At 31.6% G+C, this 25,431-nt stretch overlaps 2 protein-coding genes and 1 pseudogene across 2 annotated transcripts; 1 reads left to right on the top strand and 2 right to left on the bottom strand.

The window, feature by feature from the left end:
• LOC149060103 (uncharacterized) lies at positions 1-24,611 on the bottom strand. The gene is made up of 4 exons (XM_089227750.1): positions 24,182-24,611; positions 7,391-7,683; positions 212-313; positions 1-150 (listed from the first exon to the last, which is right to left on the bottom strand). The coding sequence occupies exons 1-4, from the start codon at positions 24,609-24,611 to the stop codon at positions 1-3; spliced, it is 975 nt and encodes a 324-aa protein (XP_089083876.1).
• Positions 1,083-6,899, bottom strand: LOC149060105 (uncharacterized). The gene is made up of 3 exons (XM_089216342.1): positions 5,778-6,899; positions 2,400-2,553; positions 1,083-1,656 (listed from the first exon to the last, which is right to left on the bottom strand). Exons 1-3 carry the CDS (start codon positions 5,950-5,952, stop codon positions 1,122-1,124), a joined length of 864 nt encoding a protein of 287 aa, XP_089072468.1. The 5' UTR covers positions 5,953-6,899; the 3' UTR covers positions 1,083-1,121.
• LOC149060104 (uncharacterized) lies at positions 20,532-22,166 on the top strand (annotated as a pseudogene).
• Positions 24,612-25,431: the final 820 nt, after the last annotated feature.

The raw sequence follows: 25,431 nt of genomic DNA, 5'->3' as shown, positions 1-25,431 counted from the left end.
TTATTGAAACGAGTTTGCTCTTTTTATTCTGTGTAATGATCTTGGAAAAGTAGCGTACGTTAGCGGATGAGGTGAGTATTGTGTGTTGAAAAAATCAGGACCATCATTAGCATCAAATGATTGGAGTAGATCATGAATTGAATCGTATGACTGAAAAAGTATACAAATATAAAACAATTATAAATTTTATTATTATTATTTTATAAATTACCTCTGCTTTGAAAACATCTCCTTCCTCATTTTGTGTATCAAATGTATTGTCTATCATGATGTTTGTTGGTGAGGTTGGTGAAGTCGCATTTCCATTAAATAGCTAAAAATAATTAATTTATTATTATTTTTTATAAGGCCGGGGCTATACACAGCGTATTCCGCCGCGTTTCGAACGCGGCGTATTCCGCGGCGTTTTCCGACGGCCGAGCTATACAAGACGTATCCGTCGAGCGTATTCCGCCTCATATATTTATACAATATTTAAAAATAATGGTAAATCCCATAATTATTGTATCAATAATATAAATAATAAATATATTAATCGCAATCGAATAGCACAAATTAATAAATAGACACTCATCGATCGATCATTTGCACTAGTCAGTTCGTAGGAGTAGGTTTATCAATTATCATTATGCCAAAAATTACACCAGCTCTAATAATTGCCATAAATGAGGCATTGGAAGAAAAAGGAGAGAAATCTGTACACAGGAAGTTTGCGGTACATCCCTACGGGAAAAAAAGGGCAGAAAAGGGCCAATTCAATATAATATATGAGGACTTACGACGATTTCCTGAAAAATTTTTTAGTTATTATAAAATGTCTGTAAAAACATTTGATGAACTTTTAAATATTGTAAAAAGTGATTTGGAAAAAGAACAAAACATCAAAGGTGATACAATACCGGCAGTGGAAAGGTTATCGATTACTCTAAAGTAAGTACCAATTTTTTATTTGAATAAATACTTTATTACCTATTATTTCTAATTAAATCAAAATTGAACACTTTATATGCAACTTATAAAATCAAATTAAATAAATGAAAAATACCTAGTATTATATTTAAACAAAATAATATTAACACCTGTGCTTAACAAAATAATAAAAAATGAAAATAAATTTTGATCTAATAGTGGGGTGGCCAATTATTACTTGAGCCAGGAATTACATTCTCAGGAACCTGCAGGCCATATTCGTGAGATGTATTCAAAGTTGGCATAGATGGTGGATATTGAATTGGTTGTATGGGTAGACAATATGGTGAAGTTGATTCAGCGGGACGTTTCCTGGCATATTTCTGTATGACCTGCATCAATTCAATCCTAGCATCCATTTTACTGGCGTTATCAATTGCCTTCATTCTGGGTAATAATGACAGAAGAAAATGTTTGTCGTCATCATCATCTTCGTTCTGAGATTTATCCAAAACTTTTAAAAGTTTCTGTTGGAATAAAGAAGGCGAATCACTATTTTTTCTATTCGTGTTTTTTTTTGTTCCCGAGATGGATGTTGGCAAAGGCGTGTTCATGGTGGGTGTATCGATTTGTGCAGTTAAATCACAAGAAGGATCAGCGTCAATGTCTGGTGAATCTTCTGTTGGATTTTCATCTTCCATATTCATAGTATTTTCGAGTGAAAATAGTGAAATATTACCTGATGTTCTGAAATAAAAAAAGTGAGGACTGAGGAAGTGGGTTAGGTTGGGTGGTATCGATAGTGATCGGTCACTGAGTGTCAATTTTGAATTCAATGGTATATTATCATTGTAAACAAAATACGATTCTGAGCGTAATAAGTAATAACGATCTGTCAGCCTATTTCATAATAATATGTTTATCATATTATACTATTGTTATTCACTTTTGAGTCAATATACTACCTTGCTCTAGAACAGTGTGTATAGATTCATGGTATTTGGGCATTAGTTTAAAAGTTAAAATTAATCTAAACATTTTGAAAATGTCATTGTGTATTATAAAATACCTATACGTAAAATATATTATAATATATTTAATTTTTACAAAAATTTAAAGTTCAAATGTGTATAAAAAAAGTTGTAAAAAAACATTTTTTTTTTTTTGATTTTTAGTTTTTAGCATGTCATATGAAGATTCTACTATTAAATTTTCAGCTCCTAGATATATATAAAAAAAAAAAATTTGTTACTAAAAAATATAATTTGCAAATTTTAGGAATTTTGACGAAAATTGTAAAAATTGTGACTTCAACCACTTAAAAAAAATTCCGAAAAATTCTCATGTCTATAGAAAGTTCAAATTAAGTCAAAGCATTTAGAACATTTTATCATGTATGTATAGTATATAGCCTAAAAATTAATTCTATATAAAAAGTAGCTAATGTAGGTATATATTGTTATTTTGTAACCAAAGTAGGCTAAACTTACTGTCGAACTGTAAATGTCGGTGTTAAAAATGACAAAGCATCGTAATAACAATATTTCGGTTTTTTTGATGCTTGAGAACCAGATCTATCATACTTGGTGTGTTCTTTTCTGAAAGCATCGCGTAAACTCTTCCATTTCTTCTGAAGTTCTTTAACTAAAAAAATATGAATTTCAATTAAAATTGCAAGCATATTCTTAGATTTGAAAATAAAAGTTTTTATACATTTCTTACTCAAAATAATTTGAAAATATTCGACATTTTTACGTAATTTGTCAATATTTTAACTTTAAATGCTTATAAAAAAAAACTTAATTTGACTTTCTTATGGACATTTTTTTTTTGATAAAGGTAGTTATCTTATAAGGAATCTTGTATTACATTTTAAAATCTTAGATTTTAAAAGAAAAATTTTTACGAATTTTCAACACAAAATAATTTGCTAATTTTCGTGATTTTTCCGTATTTTGTCAATATTTGAACTTTAAATGCTTATAAATAAAAACTGTGACTAACGATTTTTAATTTTTTTCATATGCCTTTGAAACAATATACTAGGAGCCTTCTATCAAATTTTCAAGCTTTTTTAACCAACAAATAAAATTTTATTGATATTTATAGAAAAAAAAACTAAAAAAATCGAAAACTGACAATGTCCGTAAACAGTTCAAAAAGGGTCGAATTATTTTCAAAATTGTATCGTGTATAGAAACTGCAAATATAAACAACCAGTTAAAATTTCATGCATCTACGATTATTTGTTTAAGAGTTGCACCAAAAACCAAAATCGATTTTCTCGAAAACAGATTTTGCGTCAAAATTCCCGTTTTTCCTTAATTTTTCTTTTGTTTTTCCGGTCGCTTTTGAAAACTAATGAGAAATATTTGACCTCCCTAAGTACCAATTAGATTCACTTTCCTATCAGAAAAGATACTGGTGAAAAAAATCTAAGCATTTTTACTGTCCTAAAATGTAATGACAGGCACAAAAAAAATAAAAAAACACATTATTGTAATATCAATACATTCATCGCTCCACTCAGAATCCTAAATTTGTTAATAAATTAATACTCGAGGCTAGGCATTTATGAGTTTTAGATTCTGAGCGAAGCGATGAATGTATTGATTTTACAATGATGTGTGTTTTTTTTTATTTTTTTTTGTGTCTGTCATCACCTTTTAGGACAGTAAAAATGCTTCGATTTTCTTCAACAGTAACTTTTCTGATAGGAAAGTGAATCTAGTTGGTACTTTGGGGGGTCAAAAGTAAAAATTTCTCAGTAGTTTTCAAAAGCGACGTGAAAAACAAAAGAAAAATTAAGGAAAAACGGGAATTTTTACGCAAAATTGATTTTTATCAAAATCGATTTTGGTTTTTGGTGTAACTCTGAAACAAATGATCGTAGATGCATGAAATTTTAACTGGTTGTTTATATTTGCAGTTTCTATACACGATACAATTTTGAAAATAATTCGACCCTTTTTGGACTGTTTACGGACATTGTCAGTTTTCAATTTTTTTAGTTTTTTTTTCTATAAATATCAATAAAATTTTATTTGTTGGTTAAAAAAGCGTGAAAAATTAATGCAAGGCTCCTGCTATATTGTTACAATAGCAGTTGAAAAATATTAAAAATACATAGGCACAATTTTTTTTTTATAAGCATTTAAAGTTCAAATTTGGACAACATTTATCAAATTTAAAATTTAATAATTATTTTGTAGTTAATCATTTATAAAATGTTCAACTTTTATAGCTTAGGATTGAAAATTTAAAACAAGGTTCCACGTAAGTAGATAATTATGTTAAGAAAAAATCTAAAAAATACATAAACACAGTTTATTTTTATAGTCATTTTAAGTTCAAATTTGGACGAATTACAAATTAAAAAACCTAGAATATTCTTTTTAGTTATTTTGTTGTGATTGTACAATATTATTTTTGGGTACTTGAAACTTCTAAAGTAAACTATTATATATCTGTGATAGTGTCACGGTTTGTTGTTGATGTATTTGGAATTTATTATAGGTGAATTATTTTTTTAATACCATAGATAAGTATATAATATGTCTTAAACCTAGACTGACATACCGTCTCCGCTCAGAATCGTTTTTCTTATACAATGATATTATATCATTGAATTCAAATTTAATACCATCCATTATACAGTGACCCACTTGTAACCTACTGTACAGCAGAGCGACATCCACTTGCCCACCTTTTTTTTTTTAAATTTTAAGTTAAGTAAATCTTATTATTTTTACCAGGTACTTATCAACTGGAGCTACTTTCAATCAATTACATTTGGATTTCTTTGTTGGAAAAAGCACTATTCGTGTGATAATAAAGGAAACTTTATTGGTACTGTGGACAAAGTTACAACCCTTAGAGATGCCTGTACCAACAAATGAAATATGGTTGAATACTGCAGAAGGTTTTTATAAGAATGCGAACTTTCCAAACTGCTTAGGAGCAGTGGACGGAAAGCATATTCGTATAATAAGTCCACAACATAGTGGAACAGACTTTTTTAACTATAAAAAGTTCTTTTCTATCGTACTTATGGCGTTGGTTGATTCTAATTATTGTTTTCTGACAGTGGATGTAGGTGCATATGGTCGAGAAGGAGATAGTAATATATTTAAAAGATCTCCCCTAGGACAACAATTATACGACAATAAATTAAATGTACCCGGAGTTAAGAAGCTACCAAACGACGACCACGGTCAAGAACAACCCTTCGTAATTGTTGGTGATGAAGCGTTTGGTCTACACCAAAATCTATTGAGGCCGTATCCTAAAAAAAACTTGGATGTCCAGAAAAAAGTTTTTAATTTGCGACTGTCAAGAGCTAGGCGTTTTGTGGAATGCGCATTTGGGATACTATCCAATAAATGGAGGGTGTTTCATACCCCTTTACTAGTTGAACCTGATTTTGCAGAAATAATAGTTAAAGGTGCTTGTGTTTTGCATAATTTTGTGAGAAGACGTGATGGTATTAATTTTGAAGAAACACTTTGTTGTGAATTGGATTCAATAGACACTGTATTTCGAGGATCATCAGGTACAAACGCTAAAGACGTCAGAGAATATTATGCTAAATATTTTAATAGCCCAGAAGGCTTGTTGGAGTGGCAGTATTTTAAAATTTAATAATTTCTTACTAAATAATAAATATATTTTTATGTATTAGGTACATTAATATTTAATAATAATACTATTATCATGTTACAATAAGTAGCATTACGTGATTAAATTAAGGTGGAACATTATAATAATAATTTTTTTCTATTATGTTATATTATGATCACACAAATGCGTATTATTAAATAAATTTTGGTTATAAATACTATTGTTATTATTATAATGTAGATACTCACTGTAGTCATCCTTTTGTTTCGCAGTGAAATCATTAAAATTAAGATTCATAGTTTTTCCAATATCTTCCCAATCTTTTAACTTTAAATCACGGTTTCTGTACTCCATACATGATGTGTTCCAAATACTTATTTTTTGTTCAATAGATATAATGAAAAAATCAGTATCAAATGACATATTTTTCTGTAATGTAGAAAATTAAGTTAAATAATGTATACAAATAATTTATAATACATTTTATTATTTTAAACACAATTAAAAAATTAATAATTTTACTTACCTTAGTAAAGGTATAATACTGGTGCACAAAATGTGATATACCTACTTATTAATTATAATAAATGATTAGTTGACCACGAGTCCGTAGATGTCAACGTCACAGTGTCGAACACTCAAATAAAGAAAATAATATGATCACACGTTTATATTTTTCCAATAGTTATTTTAAAATAACAATTCTATTTAAATACTTTGGTAGCTTTTAATTTTATTATACATTTTCAAAACAAGACTACCTACAGCTCGAAGGTACGGCTCGAGTCACACAGCTAACCAGCACGGTGGTATGAAAAATAATGCACAATATATTAAAATAATTTATATAAATAGTTTTAATATCCCATCATATTATATAATATAATATTAGTTTAAAAATAAAACAGAAATTATTTAATTTTGTCTTATTATTAGCTGGTTTCATGTTTATGGCTTATATTTGAGTACCTATAACTTATAATTTATATGATGGACAATATTGTACTGTTCCATACTTTCATTGGGGTTTACATAGGTAAATTAGTATTTTTTTGTTTTTAACATAGGCCATTTTATTCACAAAGTTGTTTTAAGTTACAAATGCTCTTCCTAGTGTCCTCGCAACTAGCATCACTCAATTTTCAAGTTATTGTCAGGGGGGAAATAGGAGGAAGCTTCAATGCACTTTGATATACCAATAATTTCTACCAATAATTATTTCTATAATTTCTTTAATTACAACACCACCTATTGAACTTTTCTACGATTGTTCTTTACAAAACTGTTCTTAATACTTCCATAAATTAAAATTAGGTAACCAACACAAATTATAAACATCAATTACTAATTAAACTAATTAAAATATTTACTTAGATATTTTGATACTACATATCAAATATGAAATAATTTAACATTTTTCTTTACATATATTAAAATTAATATAATATAATACCTACCTATATATAAAATATACAATCTATTTATTATTTATGAGTAGGTAGTTAAATTAAATAGATAAAATATTGAATATCCTCGTCAAATTATTGTATTCATAAAATTATGGTGTAAACGCAGCGTTTTCCGTCACCAGTATAGCCCATCCTAATATAAAACAATGTAAAATTAGGAGTTTGCGTTTTTATTACTTCGGCGTTCGTCCGCCAAAACGCAAGCCGACCGGCGTTTTCCGCCGCGGATGAAAACGCGGCGTATTACATCCGTCGTGTATAGCTACTCCGATATAAACCAATGCATTTTGAATTCGACGGAAAACGCCGCGGAATACGCCGCGTTCGAAACGCGGCGGAATACGCTGTGTATAGCCCCGGCCTAAGAGGTATAAATATATTTTTTAACATACCTCTGATGACGTCATCTCCCTATTCCAACGTTGTATCGAATGTTCTGCTAATTGTGTATATCCAAACATTTTGAGTTGACTGATGAAATTAACATCATGCTTAGGACTATTTTCAATAATATGATCATCATGTATATTTTTAATAAATATAATCATTTCTTCACTCGTTCTTGGTATGGATTCCATTTTACTAAGTTCTCTATCGAGATACTCGGTAAATATTTCAAATTGATTTAAGATGATTGGTTGTATGATAGTTGATTTTCGTATAATTGTTTCAGAAATACACCATTTTAGACATTGATGTCGTATGAGTATAAGTAAATATCAATTCAAATCAATTACCTAATTGTTGTATGACTTTGTAACGCATTACAAACTCCATGGACGTTAATAACCAATCGTGTTCATACAAGTAAGTTTCATAGAATTTTTCGAGTGAAAACAATAATAATTAATAACTATTCTTATGTTATAGATTGAAGAAGATAACATCAAAACCTGCAAACAAAACTCAAATATGTACCCAAAGATTTTGAATGTTGTTTTTGTTATCATTATATTTTATTTGATAACCATGACTCTCATTATTGAGTTCAGGAATCCGATAAAGGTAAGTCACAACTGAAAATGTATTTCGTACGTCTGTAAGACAAACTTCTAGGCCCGTAAGTAGGTAGTATTATTCGGTTCTATTCCCCGTTTTTAAAATTACAAGGATATAATATCAATTAAATAACTTGTGGGCTCATGGCCTAGTGGGCTAAGGCGTTGGGTGTAGAGTTTGTTATATTTGAATTTAGGGTAGGTAAGTATGTTAATACTACAGCCAGTGTCATAGTCGACTAGATCAAATTTTGTATTTGCTTGAGACGGGCGAAGTCAATGTTTGTCAAACTAATGTAATTTATTTTCGTTTATATGCAAGGTAATTAAACTATGTTTAACATTGATTGAATATGAAAAGTTATCAGTTATTTTTACACGTCTACATTTGGTGTGCAAATTATTAATAATTGAATTGTAATTAGATTCAGACATAAGTGTGAACCATTCTTCTAAACTTCATGTAATAATTTTCTTTGAAAGTTTACATTCCAATAGCGAAATAATTGAAATCTGGTTATTTATTAATAACCCAACTATAATATTTTTCCGGGGACGACAATGCCATCGCAAGGGGAAAAGTTGTGGATAAACGTTTTTAAATCCCCCTGTAACTGTTAAAAACGAGGATAAAAAGCACCCACAAGTCTGATCACTCTAGAGGGAAAGTCGTGGACAAACGTTTTTAAATCTCCTTGTAATTTTAAAAACGGGGAATAGAACCGAATAATACTACCTACTTACGGGCCTAGAAGTTTGTCTTACAGACGTACGAAATATATTTTCAGTTGTGACTTACCTTTATCGGATTCCTGAACTCAATAACCCTTTGACGAGTATAGACGGAAATTGCCGTCATTCAATAAAGTAGCTGTATAGAGGAATGACGTATATTTCCGTCATGTTGGAGTTTCCGACTTCTTTGATTTTTAATATTTACAGGAGTGCTCTTAACAATAATATACTTATCATGAAATATTTAGCACCATATCTTGACTAAATTGATAACTAAAATCCCACTTTTTATCAGTGTTGCTTACTAAAATATAAATTATTTTAAAAAGCGTATAGAATCTTTGTTTATATGTTGCCTATACTGTACAATCTGTAATAATAATACTAATAATAATCATAATATTGTGAAGACACACACTATAAAAAAACAAAACACACGCGGTGTTGTTGTTTACTATGCATGTGATTACTGAATACTGATTTAATTTTATTATTATCGAATGCTGCATTGTGCCTACCATCATTGTTTCACTTGGGTGCTCTGTTAGACATTAGTCAGTTACAATTTAGTGATTTACAAATACATAATCTGTTATATATTATAGTTGCCTATTTTATATTATTTAATTCGTCGTCGGTTGTCTTAACTTATTAGATTTAACATGAATAAACTAACTTGCGATCGAATAGCTGAAATCATAACAAATGATGAATCAGCCGACGAACTGAGTGATTTTGATAGTAGTTCTGACGAATCGGACGTCGAAGACTTGGGAAAGAGTTTAATGGAAATTATATATTTTCTCTATAGTACCTAAGCATATTTAGTATATTAGTATATATCATTATATGATATTAAAGTCTCCTTTTATAAACCTATATAGTAAATATTATATTTGGGAATACATTTTAAATAGTGTTTTATTTCTAAATTGTACAGGTAATTAATATATTTATTAATAACTTAAAGTTTCATTACACATACACTACACGGAAATTAATGTCATTCCACTTTGAGTTATAATTTTTCTTAGGACGTCTATTTCCGTCTTTACTCTTTTGATAAAAATTAACAGGACGTATTTATCCGTCTTTACTCTTTTGCGTAACAATGATTGTGACGTAAATTTCCGTCATTACTTTGATAAAAACTACAGTATTTTGGTAAAAACAATTCACTCTCTGGATGTACAACTATGAAAAATAATTTACTCGTCAAAGGGATAATGAGAGTCATGGTTATCAAATAAAATATAATGATAACAGAAACAACATTCAAAATTTTTGGGTACATATTTGAGTTTTGTTTGCAGGTTTTGATGTTATCTTCTTCAATCTATAACATAAGAATAGTTATTAATTATTATTGTTTTCACTCGAAAAATTCTATGAAACTTACTTGTATGAACACGATTGGTTATTAACGTCCATGGAGTTTGTAATGCGTTACAAAGTCATACAACAATTAGGTAATTGATTTGAATTGATATTTACTTATATAATAATAATTCAGGTTGTCATGTTCCTAATATTTGTTGTTAGCCAGTATAAGGTTGTTTGAGCAATAATATTATTAACATATTTTTTAATGAGTGTATATTATTTTATATATATTTTTTTTTTCAATCAACATTTTCGAAGGACTTATAAGGTAAGGGTAATGAATAGGACTTGATACACAACGTTATTATTTGAATATATATACATATATATTTTATTTACAATTTAAAGCTTTAAACAAATTTTTATCTTCATGTTAATAGAAGTTAATAGAAATCGTAGCAATGTGATTTAAATTTCATACTAAGATGTTAAGAAACTGAGCATATCACTCATTCTCTAAAAGGTGTGATGAGGAGTAATATGTTATATAGTATACTATACACTCAATGTATAGCATGTTTTCATGATATTTTTAGAAATAATCAACACAAATTACGTAATATAACGCTTAAAGTTTAATATTATTACTAACGGAATAGTTAATATATATCACGTTAAGATACGAGATTTCATTTGAGGTGGTGCATATAATTATCCAACATAATCACCACATTGTATGTATGTTTAATACCTTTAACATTGTTAAAAAAAAAATATATATATATATTACGATATTTTCATGTCTAGTTAGTTTCTACATGATCTATGATATGTAATGTATATCGATTAAATTGTTTTAATTAAATGTATATATTATGTCTCGTGTATATAGTAAAATATATTTTATTTGAAATATTCCTTCTCAGTATTTATACGATACATCGGTAATAGAGGTCTAATATTATTAAGTTAAAATTATTTTATCAAATAAAAAAATAACATTGTATATTATTACTTTAGTATGAATATTCTTCCTAAGTTTAAAGTGTAATATTTAGTATTTTCTATGACTTCTAATTGAAAATATTATAATAGTGAGTAGCTCCATACAATAATTATTGTACGGTGTTATAAATTTAATATGAATATTATACATATGATACATGTTTTAAAATAATTTGTTTTACCCTATAACATATTATAACATAGTATAAAACTTAGAGAGTTAGCTTTTCAATGATTTTCGGATGTTTTTGAATATATAATAATCTCTAAGGGTTAAGCATATGTTATATTATATACTGATTTCATACATAGAAAAGCCTAAAGCGGAATAGAACGTATAGGTATTTATTATTTTCATATTTATAATGTATATCAATTTAAGATTTTACTACTGTATGTAATATATATAATTTAAAAAAGAATAATACTACTATATAACAATAAACATTTAAAAAAATTTTATTATTTACATTGATATAATAATATCATACACTTTATGTATAATCATTACATCGAAAGACGATCGAAATATCATTTAAATTAGATTTGATCGTTTATAAAATTATCAGTGGTTGTTAATTTTCCTACAGATATTAAAGGTTAATTAAAAGTGAAACACTTTCAAATTTAGTAATATCATATATACTCGTTGGTGTTTGTATGCAATATATTAAAGCGTAATAATATATATGTCTGATAATTAAATAGAATTTTACACTTAGTTAAATATTACTATCGGAGGAAGATAATCGAAGTATGATATATCAGTATAGTAGTTTGAAGTATAATTCTTAAGGTGCTAGTAATGGAGATAACAATTTACTCAGTTATAGATATATGGTCTTCATAGTTCAGTGGTTAGAGGCTAGAGCACTGGTCTTGTAAACTAGGGGTGGGGAGTTCGATTCTCTCTGGAGGCATAACATTTTTTTGTTAAAAATTCGTCATAGTGTTAATATTTATTAAATATAAGTTATACAGATAGACTTTCATATTTCACATCGATTAAAGGTTATAAGGTATCGTTAATAATTACTTATTTATATGGTATACATATTATTAATATATTATATAATATCAACGTATGGATATATAATTTAACGATTCACTAAATTAAGAAATAAGAATGTTCTTACTAAACAGACTATTAGTTAATCATTTACAATGTTTATAATAATTAATATTGTTATTATTCTATATTTTAAAACTATAATAATATAATATACATATATCATATATGTATGTGAAATGTTAAACCAACATACCTCATATAATAATGTCTTAGATAACTATAAAGTTACCTATCATTATGTTGAGAATTATATAATATATACATTTTTAGTGATAGACATTGATGGTAGGTGGTACCCCCACCCCACCCCATTGATGGTGGGGGTAAGGTGTGATATGTACTAGGTAGGTATAGTATAATATAGTGTTTATATAAATATGATATAATATATAGAAATTCTTTCCTAATATATCAATTGTACGTTTTAAATAGTATTATATTATCTAATTTACTAATTCAGTGGTATATACTAGTCATTGATTGTAGTGAAGTATGGTGTAGTATGATGTATATGGTCGCACACGTACACGATAGTAGGTACCTGGATGGGCTAGGTTGATTAAGGGCTAGTACTCTATAACCTAACCTATGGAGTGTTATGGTGTGGTATATGTTAGACATTGATTGAGGGGATGGGGGTTGGTAAGCATTAGGTATTGATGGGAGGGGAAGGGTGTGGTATGACATGATGTGTATGGTTGCGCACAGTATTGACTCTCATAGACTAGGGAGTAGGGAGTAGTGAGTGTTTGAACTAATAAACACTTTAAAAATAAATTTCGTTATAAATATTAAAGGTAAAACGATAAATGTTTGTGTACTGAAGTATACGACTGGGAACATACTGACTGGTTATTAACATTTGTAGGACTAGATACCTTTCGATTTCTAATATATTTAGGTAATGGTAACATTTTAAGCCATGGATTGGTAAAATATTATCTACTTATTTGCCATGTTAAAAGATTAATCCAGATAATATTTTCAATTATTTTAGGATACATTTAAATTGTTGAAATAATAGCTAAGCAATTAGATTTTGTACATACTAACTTTCTAAACGTTAAGTTGATGGTCTTAGGAAAACTAAAATATTTCACCATAAGTGTGAAGTATACAATGTTTTATGTATATAAACGACTCGTTAACTTTACTATGTGTGAACTGTGTTTTGATAATGTCATATTGGGTAGCGATATGTATACTACACATTTACACTCTCACTTAGATGTATGGTATTGGGAAATCATTAATAATTTTATGTTTATTATTATAAACACAGCTAACTTATCACAAACTGTGTTTATATAATGTATAAATAATGTATTAATAAACAACTAGCTAGGTTGTTAGAACAATAATAATATATTGTTTTAAATACTAGTATAATATTAAATTAAATTATTTGAATTATTTAATGTATATTATATTTTTGTGATATACCATTTGAATTATTTAATGTATATTATATTTTTGTGATATACCATTTTTAGGGGGACATTAATGGGGGGGGGGGGGGTAAGGCCAGGCACGTTTGCGATAGCACGTTACGTGTTGGAGAAAGGCATGACATGGCATGGAGGGGAATGGCAGCGCGTGGCATTGACTCGCAATGTATGTGATAGGTATAGATGGGAGGGGGAAGGGCCGGTATGGCATGTGATGAATGAGAGGGGAGGGGGCACGGCCGAGCACGGTTGCGATAGCATATAACTATAGGCTGGGCGGGGTAGCCGGATTCACCGGATTTGCGGGGGGGCCCAGAACCGACCAAAACATACTACTATTGCTTCAGCAACTCCGAACACAAGGATTTGACAAACATCGTTTTTAACAATATCCCTCGAATTGCGTAGTAGATTGATCGGTACTGTCACTGTTCGGTACTGAATGGTACATATTTTAGTTTTATATATCTATATATGTTATTAACATATATTAACACATATTTTATTACAACGATAATGCAGAGTGTGTGTCGTACGACGTTGCTACCGTGGGAACCGCTGAATAAGGGTTTTCTTTATGTGAGACGGAGCACCGTCACGACAACACACAGGGGAGTCAGACAGTCATAGAATAACCAGTGTCCGATTAACAATTTGTAGCTATACTTAAGATTTTTACTACCAATTTTAATAAAAATACATTCATTATTTTAATCTTCAATTGGTGCGTACATTTTATTTTGTGTTGTGTGTAAAATCCATAACATTTTTGGTGGCAGCGGTGGGATCCGTAGATTCCGGTGTTACGCTTAAAGTAAAAAAAAATCTTTTTAAGTGTTTAAATAGCTAAGTAGATCGTGCACTGCGTCCGTGTAACCAAATACGACTCGCAGAAAATTCAAACACTCGGATCAACCCAGACACTTCAGACCTTTAACATTCAGACATTCTACCGAAAATTCCGGAAAAATACGTAAATAATATTCTTTTTATTATTATTAATATCGACGTCAGCAAATTCTTGGGCGTGGCATTAGTGCGCCGCCCGAACCCGACATCGGTCGGACCAGTTCAAGCAATCGGTAAGACACCACAATCGAAATCGATAGTAAAAATCGAAATCGATAGTCAGAATCGAAATCGATAGTCAAAATCGACATTGTTATCAATATTGATAAGAGTTATCAAACTTGATAAGAAGATTGATAACATTGTTTACAATAACAATCAACAATAACGGAGCAATATTCGAAACCCACTACCTGTAGTGGTCCCCGCGCCAGCTGTTTCGGGGCAAGCGAACGTCCATTCCACAAGAGCTGTCGAAGAGGATTTACGTCGTTTATGATTCTTTTCACTGAGAGCCAAGCAGATTCATTTACACGCTTCCAACGGCAACACTCATGGCGGCGTCAATGCAGTTTGCGGTGTTTTGAGTAACAGAACATTTACTAACATACTAACAATTTAAATTAGTTATCGAATTTTTTTTTTTATTATTGTCATAAAAACCAGTAGTGATAACACTTAATAATCTATTTTAACTGTTTAGCAACAGTACTAGTTTTTTTTTTGGCATAGATCATTACTGCTTAATACTTAGTTGATGAGTGACACAGTAGATAATAATAGTAGGTCCCCTACCCCTGAATTGGAAGATAGTGAGGAAACTTTCGAGGACCCTGTCCCTGCTCCACGTCTCAGTCTTCCTGTTAGGTTTTCAAATCCACAATTTCCAGAATCTGAACGACCCGTTGCAGAAATTTCGGGGGATAATCTTTTTATAAACCAGAGCATTGAAGTTATAGAATCTAACGAGACGTTATTGCAAAACGTTAACCAAACAATAGCTGCCGTAGATAGCGTGCTTGTTCATACGAACCATACCTTGCAAACAAATATTCTAGATCAGACCATTGTGATGACCGACGACGAATCCATTCTACAACCATTAAATTCCGAAGCAGGAAATTCTCAACCAGCCGAAAATCTAGTAACAAATACATCAACACAGAACAACCCACAACAACTTCTATCGCAGTCAGGCAAATCCGTAGACACCATAGGGCTAGAAGCAGCCTTAAAACTATTACCAGCGACATTCAGTGGGGCGAACCAAGAGGATCTCGAGCTGTTCCTAGAACAATGTGAATTCGCAATTATGTGTGCCAATGAGAAAGCTAAGCAGCGACTACTCCAAGGCATTATTATCCGGCTTACGGGAAAGGCCCGGGCCGCCGTAAAATTCCGTTCGATTCATTCCTGGACCGAACTCAAAGATACATTAAAAACGTCATTAGAACCTCAGCGAACCACGACACATCTATATTTAGAACTCTATTCAAGTAAGCAGAAAAGTGATGAGGACGTCATGTCATATTCTTCGAGAATTGAGTCCTTACAGACCCTCATACTAGAACAGGAAACCAACGGAAAATCTGTAGAAGTCGCCACAGCATTGGAGGACAGTTTGAAAGCTCAGACCATTCAAGTTTTTATAGAAGGATTGGGAAAATTGAAAGATTTCATTAAGGCCCGAAATCCACCAACCCTTGAAAAAGCGATTCAAGCTGCACGAGAAGAGGAAAGGGTGAGAAAATCACTCGACGAGTCCAAGCGTTTTTATGAATCTTCTGTCAAACAAAACAATGGAAAAACGCACACAAAGAAACCTAGTACTCCTTGTTTCCATTGTGGGAAAATGGGACATTGGGCCAGAGACTGCAGGTCTCTCCAAGCTAAGCCCAATAATGTTCAAAAACCTCAGAATCCCCAAAAAGCGACCGTTAGTACGATTACTTGCCGTTATTGCAAGAAACCAGGTCACACCAAGGAGGAGTGTAGGAAATTAAAATACGTGACTTCAAAGCGATCCGCAGAATCTACATCGACTACCTCACAAAACTCGAAAAACTCTTCACAGTCGGGAGCCGACGGCGGGCGCTCGGCAGGAAGCATGAAAACAGCCGCAATCTCATTCGCAGGACTATCTTAAATAATACAGCTCGTCAGAAAATTGAACAAGATCATGTACAGTGTCAAAGCCCTCAGACCATTCCAACAGATCCCAAATTTTTAATTGACTCTGGCAGTGACTTAAATTTAATCAAACTCTCAGCATTGCGCGATGAAGTAATGGTATACGACCATACCGTGTACGAACTCAAGGGAATAACAGATACTTTTGTGATGACTCTAGGATCCGTCACTATCGAACTTCAAATTGGAGGTGAACGAAGACGTGTTGAATTCGAAGTGGTTAAACCCGATTTCCCAGTACCAAATGAAGGAATCTTAGGCAAACCATTTATTATCGGACAAGGAACCATAATCAACTACCAGTCAAAAGAATTAATCCTTCCTCCTCTTTGTAACTTAACAATACTACCAAGAACACAAACTCTCGTTGCCATTCCAGCTCCCAACAAAACAGAGGATTCAACTATTTTAATTTCTAGTCAAAGCATTACGAATGCCATCACCTGTGGAAATTGTGTCACCACAGTAAGAAATCATCTTATATACTTTCCACTTATTAATCCAACAGACAGTCAAGTTCAATTTCAAATTCCTGAGCTAGAGCAACTCGAGCATGAAGATTTCAACGAAGCTAATGTGCACTTATCACAAATCTCAGATAATACGGAACCTTGTGTTGATGGAAACAGAATTTCTCGCTTACACTCAGCCCTACGAACAGATCATTTAAACTCCGAAGAAAAATCTTCATTGTTTACCATTTGTGAGGAATACTCTGATGTGTTTCAATTGGAAGGGGATAAAATCACTGCGACAAACGCCGTGACTCACGAAATCAAAACTTCTGGAGCCGTTCATCCAATTCATGAAAAACCATACCGATTACCCCAGCGACATCGGCAAGAAATAACAGAACAAATGGAGATTTTAGAACGAGAAGGTGTAATTGCTCCTAGTGATTCTCCATGGAACGCGCCTCTTTTGGTTGTTCCAAAGAAACCGGATGTTAACGGTGTTGAAAAATATCGAGTATGCGTTGATTTTCGACGACTCAATCAAGTTACAGTGGGGGATGCTTTTCCACTTCCCAATATTACGGACATCCTGGACCAATTAGGAAAGTCCAAATACTATAGTACGCTCGGACCGCGAAAATACAGCCTTCTCCACGGATAAAGGCCATTTCGAATTTTTGCGGATGCCGTTTGGTCTAAAAGGTGCCCCCGGAACATTCCAGAGGATGATGAACAAAGTACTCTCAGGCCTGAATGGGTTAAAAGCATTAGTATATCTTGATGACATCATTATTTATGCTAAGGACCTCCCAGATCATTCACAAAAACTTACAGAAATTTTGGAAAGGCTTAGACAATTCAATTTAAAACTACAGCCCTTGAAATGCGAATTTCTGAGGAAAGAGGTCACTTATTTAGGACATCAAATTACTGACGAAGGCGTTATGCCTGACCCGAAATTGGTTGAGTGTGTTCAGAGTTTTCCAGTACCCCAAAACGTAAAAGGTATTAAATCGTTCTTGGGACTCTCTGGGTATTATAGACGTTTCATTCAAAATTATGGACAGATAGCTAAACCACTAACTTCGTTACTAAAGAGGGATGTGCCATTCAAGTGGAGTGATCTATGTCAACAGTCATTCGAAAAACTGAAAACCCTTCTAATAAATTATCCGATCTTTCAGTACCCAGATTTCACTAGACCGTTCAATCTTACCTGTGACGCCAGCAACTACGCAATTGGTTGTGTACTTTCTCAGGGACCCATTGGGAAGGACCTACCAATTGCTTATGCATCCAGAACATTGAATAAAGCTGAAATAAACTACAATACGACCGAAAAAGAATTAGCAAGCATAGTATGGGGAGTTAAAACTTTTCGGCCGTACCTTTTTGGCCAACAGTTCAACATTATAACAGACCATCGGGCATTGGTGTAGCTGTTCAACCTAAAGGACCCAGGTTCACGGCTAACGCGGTGGCGTTTAAAATTGGAGGAACACCAATACACCATTCATTACAAACCTGGCGCTAATAACACAAATGCAGATGCTTTAAGTCGAATAAATCAAGTCGTCACCAGATCCTCGAAAGCTGCAGAGAATTCAAAATATCCAGACAATTCAGAACCATCAGAAACTTCCGATACTCCGAATGCTCAAAACGCTCATCAAGCCAGTTCTTTGGGAGAAATACAAATTTCCGAAAATTATCAGGAATTTCTGCAAGCAGATTCCAGTCTTAAGAAACCAACTAAAAAGATTAGCGAAGTATCAGGGAATATATTCGAAATGGATCATAACATTTCCTTGGTATGTGGCGTTTCGGCGGATTTCGAGATGACACACGGAATAGCCGTACAAATGAGAAGAAAATTTGGCAACCTAGCACAGCTACGTAGACTACAGAAAAAGGTTACTGAGGTAGCATCACTAGAAATAGCAGACAGAAACATATTCTACCTCATTACTAAAGAAAAGTTCTGGCAAAAGCCGACCTGCGCAGATATTTTTCAAAGTCTTCAGAATCTCAAGAAAATTTGCCAAGAGCGGAAAGTCACGCGACTTGCTTGTCCGCGTTTAGTGATAGATCGGGACGGCATTAAATGGGAAACCGTCCGGAGCATGTTATACTACACGTTCCGAAATTCGGAAATAGAAATACAAATCGTGACACAAGAACGGTTAACGGAAGAAGACCAGTTACGAATCATTCGAGAATTCCACGAAACTCCTTTGGGGGGACATCAAGGAATAAATCGGACATATCAAAGAATATTACAACAACATCACTGGAAGGGAATGAGACAGATGATCAAAACATATATCCTTTCCTGCGAAACTTGCCAACGTCAGAAAATACCAAATCGATCAGTAAAAGAACCAATGGTTATTACCACAACCGCTTCCAGACCCTTTGAGAAAATTTTCATGGATATTGTAGGACCATTCCCTAAATCTCATAAAGGAAATATATTCATCTTAACTCTTCAAGATGACCTTTCTAAATTTGCATGGGCAGTCCCCATGATAAATCATGAAGCAAACACGGTAGCATACCATTTTGTAACCCAATTTGTGTGCTTACATGGACTTCCGAAAAGTCTTGTCACAGACTGTGGAACGGAATTTCTGAGCCACGTATTCAGAGAAGTATGTCAACTCCTAAAGATCAAACAAACTTCAACCACACCATATCATCCTCAAAGCAATGGCTCTCTAGAGCGTAGCCACAGAACATTAGGGGATTACTTACGAAGTTTTGTTTACAAAGATCCTCAAAATTGGGACACTTATGTTCCATTCGCGATGTTCTGTCATAATTCGACCGTACATACAGCAACCAAATTTCAACCATATCAATTAGTTTATGGTAATGAAATAAAAGTTCCTCATTCATTCACTCGAGACCCAGAACCTCAATACAACTATGAGGATTATCACTTTGAGATGAAGAAACAAATGCAGGAAGCTCATAAATTAGCGAGAGCAGAGCTATTGGAAAGCAAACACAAATCTAAAGAGCGTTATGATAAATCAATAGCACCTTTAAATCTTGCTGAAGGGGATAGAGTCCTAATACAAGACAAGGCCCGTAAGGGAAAACTAGCTCCAAAATGGTTAGGTTCTTACCCCATAGTAGATATCCAACCAGATTCACCAAATGTTACGATACTTAAGAGAAACAAACCTGTAAAGGTACACCGGAACCTTTTAAAACAATTTCATGAAAGAACATAACTATGTTTCAGACTCAGCCTAATTTCAATAAGCATCACAGAACCTTCTATCAATGATTTGGACCATAAAAATCATTACCAAGTATTCAATCTAACGTCATTCAAGAACCAACAAGGGATCTATTATGAGTCAAATGGAGTAGCCAGATTGGCACATGTTAATTGGGAATTGGTAATCTCCTTGGATGTACAATTATTAATTTCAAAATACCATGTCATCATGGCTCACTATGAAGCAACTACGACCATTTGTAAAAATATGAACAACAGATTTGGTAGTATGGAGATTTGGATTTGATTCAGATTTGAGGAGATTTGCTCTCTGTTTATACAACAATTTTCTAGAGCGACTTTGCCATATTTAAACGAGATCGAAGCTAATCACAGAAGTCTCATGTTAGCAATTGGTAATGATGGTAATAAAGTTCGACGGGGATTGGGGCAAACCTTCAGGCGTGTGGCCAACGTTCTGTACGATGTATGCTCAAAGATTGATGTTGAATTCATTATAAATCAAATAACAGAACTAAACAGAAGCAAAGTACTTAGCAAAAACAATATTCCAGAGAAAATCAGGTTCCTACAAGCAGAAGTAAATCACTCTACACAACAATTAGAACTTCAACAACAAAAGGTAGAACAAAACCTCCAGTACCTACAAGCACAAGCAAATACTACTATCCAAAACCTTAATAAATTGGCGTTCAGAACCAAAGTATTAGAACAATCATTACTATTTGAACTAGTATTAAATAAGTACGCTTATGAAACACAGAACCTTATCTCTATAATAAACACAGCTTTAGATGGAAAAATTCACACTAGTGTCTTTACCCCACAGCATATTATTAAAGAACTTCTTGAAATTAAGGCAGACTTGCCGATTGGAAATACTTTTCCATTGGAAGTAAATACAGAATCTCTTAATGATATTCTCCGAATCTCTGAAAAAGCTATATTCTTTAAAGACAACTATCTTATCTATGTAATAGAAATTCCACTAATTTCCAGTGAAGAATACAATATATACCACCCGATACCTTTACCTATAATCCACAGTGAACAAAATATTTTCTTAGTTGACCCTGAAATAGATTATTTAGGTGTAAGCAGTGACAATGAAAATTTTATTGTTTTAGATAACGTAAAATGGGGAGAATGTATAACATTAAATCCCTATAGAGTTTGTAGAGGTAATCAACATATCCAACATTGTGCAGAATCGGATGTATGTGTAGTTTCATTACTAGTGAATAACCAATTTAATCCAGACAATTGCAAGTTCAAATTCATTTCCTTAAAAACCCCTATATGGCATCAGTTGGTGCAAACTAATTCATGGATCTATTACACCCAACTGGAAGTAGGTACCGTCACTTGCACAAATCCAATAAGAAATTCCAAGATAGAAATTGAGGGCGTGGACAGAATAACTATACCCCCATCTTGTAAAATCAATCTCAGAAACTCTATATTATTTTCTAATAACAAACCTAGTAGGGAAGTTCATTCAGACATTATACCAGTAAATTCTAGGAATGAACTGTTACACACATTGACAGATAAAGTCAAAACAATTATTCCTCAAAATCTTACAAATAAAATCCTAATTCAAAATTTGAACCAACTAACTAATAAAGCAGTTGAGTTAAATAAACTTTCACATACATTGGCTGAACCTTCATTAATTTTTAATATTAACATTCATGTTATTTTCATTTATATTATTGTAATACTAACAATATTAACAACTAGTATATTAGGTCTTAGATTAAGAAAAAATGTCACAAAACTATACAACCCTGAAATACCAGAAGCAGAATAATCTAATGGTATTCAGGATATCCAAGTATAAATTATTTTCTTTTATTATTTTTTTTTATTATTTTTATTATTTTATTGTCAAACTGAGCTGACCCCCAAATAACAGAAAATTCGAAACTTTACAGAAACTTTTAATTTGAGTGAAACACTGTGGTCATTGGACCCCCGTGTCTCATTTAGTCTGGGGGGTGTTAAGAACCCCTGAATGGTACATATTTTAGTTTTATATATCTATATATGTTATTAACATATATTAACACATATTTTATTACAACGATAATGCAGAGTGTGTGTCGTACGACGTTGCTACCGTGGGAACCGCTGAATAAGGGTTTTCTTTATGTGAGACGGAGCACCGTCACGACAACACACAGGGGAGTCAGACAGTCGTAGAATAACCAGTGTCCGATTAACAATTTGTAGCTATACTTAAGATTTTTACTACCAATTTTAATAAAAATACATTCATTATTTTAATCTTCAATTGGTGCGTACATTTTATTTTGTGTTGTGTGTAAAATCCATAACATTAAACTGTGACGACGCGTATTTAGATAGTATACATATACAGCGACAGCAAGGTATTTGACTTATTTTATATAATGGAGGATATATTATTACTTATGCCTGGCATTTAAATTACCTACGCTTGTCTTTATGTTTTAAATTAAATTAATTTTTTTATTTTATAAATTACGATAGATATATAGTTGGCATTGTTGCCAGTACTGGAACTCAATATTAAGTTTGATTTTTTTGGTCGTATAAAAGAAAAAATTGAAAACAATGTTAATATGACGTTAAACATTGAAAAAAATTATTGAAATTTTAAATGCGACAAAAATAAATAATAAATAATTCTAGAAACCTAAATTATATTATATGTAATACCTAAATTATGAATAATAAGCATGACAGTGTATTTAGATTTTTTGGGGGTTGGGGAGGTGGCTGGGTATTTTCTCCATGGTAAATCCCCCAATTCAACCTATTAAAAATAAGAATAAGAAATTTAGTTCACATGTGAATACATTTATACATAATATACATAATACGTAATGATTATATAAAGTAAAAATTATATTAAATTTAAACATAAGTAACGTGAAATATAAGAGTACCTGTAATATGTAAAACAGTTTTTTTTTGGTCCATAAATAATATTTTTTGCGTTATTTTCTAGGTATATCTGGATTGAACAACAGTAGTAGCTCGGCGGCGTTTAATTTGCACCATCAGATAGTTGATAACGAGCGGTTCATGAAGAAATACGCCGCAGCGAATTCGGGCATCACAGACACGCAACAAAGATCGAAGTTGTCGAACGATGAATCTTCGGCAGCGCCCGTTTTTTCGGACCAAACCCGATCGAAAAAACTCAATCAGTCATCTACAATACAATCCGGTACGACACTTATAGTCAAACATGTTTCATAGTTTTATAATAATATAAATAATATTAAAGAAAATATATTAATAAATATAAAATGAACGCGTTTTGGGTAGACACTAATAATTTATAACGATTGATAACTTGTTATAAAAGACGTTTAGGTAAGTCTAAATAAGCATAAAGCTGGACTTTACACGGCGCCTTTCGCTGATTTTGAAATACTTATTTGATATGAAATATTTCATTCTTTATTTAATTTTTTTTTATGCACGATTCCCAAAGTGTTATTATTTTTACATTTTAAACTTTGTTTCCTTATTACTTATTTGTGAACGGCACAATTTTTATTTAAGTATGCAATGACTTACGATCAATAGTACATCCAGACCACTTATTTTTAGCAATATCAATATAGGCACAAAAAATAACTCCTATAGGATGTAAATTAATTATTTTATTGATTATTTGATATGTATTGGAACATTTATTCACTTATCATTTTTAGATAATTTTATTAAAAGATATTGGGAATTTCTTCACTATAGTAGTTATCAAACCAAACCTATAAGGTCCGTCACACCAGACAATTTGTGTTTAAATTCTTATGGAAATACTTCTGAATTTTCGTATAATTGTTTCAGAAATACACCATTCTAGACATTGAAGTCGTATGAGTTCTGTACGATTTAAAAGAATTCGACATCCATCATATGTCTTAGACTCTATTACTAAGGTGTTTTCCCCGCTATACATCATACTAGATAATTTGAAATTCTCTGTCTCAAGAAATATGGTTCTTTTATACTTCCCTGGCTGCTTTAAAATGAATGATAAGATATTATCCATTAGTGAAAATATCTGCTTGAGAAACTCATTTGAAATATTAACATAACGTGATGGAATTATTATTTTCACTGCTACTCTGAACATATCACTAGGATTGATTCCAATGTGTATAAACTTACGTTTCTCGAAGTTTAACGTATAGTTAGTAGAATCGATGAGCTCTGAAGGTGGTGTCGGTGAGATATATGTAAAGGTTTTCTTGTATATAGCCACATTATCCGTGATTGAACCAGCCATGTTTGGAAACACTTGTACAATTTTAATGGTATAAAAATGATTTTAATTAAATAGAATAACAACTTATCAGTAAAGCAATTGTATCACATCTGATGATATTCTCGACATCGGTATGCTTTATTTATACCTAAAATATTGTGATGAAATAGGTTTAATAGTTTTGTTTACTATATATAGATCATTAAAAAACAATTAAAAGTTGTACACTCTCACATTTTCATAATACAATTTTAAGAATTTCGAGTGATAGTTACATAATATCACTAATTATCAGGTGATATATTGACGGTATGTTATAAATAGTAGTATAATATTATTTAATTTTCTTATTCAGGTTAGTTAGAAATATATAATTTAATTAATCATGATATATATATATGTTTATCATAAATAATTATCTTAAATTAATTAATTAATCATTGTTAATTCGTTAGTATTTAACTTAATACAACCTTTATTTAAAATTGATATACTTATAATTTCTATTAACCTTAATAAATCTTCTCTTAATAATTTTTTCATTGTATATTGTATTCTCTATGATCGATATTACGTATAGTATGTAATCACTAGATTGATAGAAGATATACCGTATGATGTATATAATTTTAATTTAATTAAACGTTTATAATATTATTGATGACTGTTAACGTTTCGATAGACATTAAAGGTTAATTGAAAGTGTAATAACACCTACACATCTCATAATAACATATTTAATTTTTGATACTATAGTAAACAGTATATTAAAGTGTGATATATTTGTCTAATAGGTACCTAATTAAATATATTTAAATCTATCAACTAAATATCATAGGTT

Source organism: Diuraphis noxia, unplaced genomic scaffold, assembly GCF_037042655.1.
Source record: "Diuraphis noxia isolate RWA-SAM2 unplaced genomic scaffold, SU_Dnox_SAM2 contig0001, whole genome shotgun sequence".
Taxonomy (NCBI): Eukaryota; Metazoa; Arthropoda; class Insecta; order Hemiptera; family Aphididae; genus Diuraphis; species Diuraphis noxia.
The sequence above is the reverse complement of the archived record's forward strand: the minus strand, read 5'-3'. Positions and strand labels throughout refer to the sequence as shown.

Bases quoted from the DNA above. Each gene is read 5' to 3' on its own strand.
- LOC149060105 (XM_089216342.1), bottom strand. From the start codon at position 5,952: ATGTCATTTGATACTGATTTTTTCATTATATCTATTGAACAAAAAATA. The intron at 2,554-5,777 runs GTGAGTATCTAC...ATATTTTTTTAG, and splicing joins GAAACAAAAGGATGACTACA to TTAAAGAACTTCAGAAGAAA. The intron at 1,657-2,399 runs GTAAGTTTAGCC...TTTTTATTTCAG, and splicing joins CCGACATTTACAGTTCGACA to AACATCAGGTAATATTTCAC.
- LOC149060103 (XM_089227750.1), bottom strand. From the start codon at position 24,611: ATGGCTGGTTCAATCACGGATAATGTGGCTATATACAAGAAAACCTTT. The intron at 314-7,390 runs GTATGTTAAAAA...AATTATTTTTAG, and splicing joins GGGAGATGACGTCATCAGAG to CTATTTAATGGAAATGCGAC. The intron at 151-211 runs GTAATTTATAAA...ATACTTTTTCAG, and splicing joins GAGATGTTTTCAAAGCAGAG to TCATACGATTCAATTCATGA.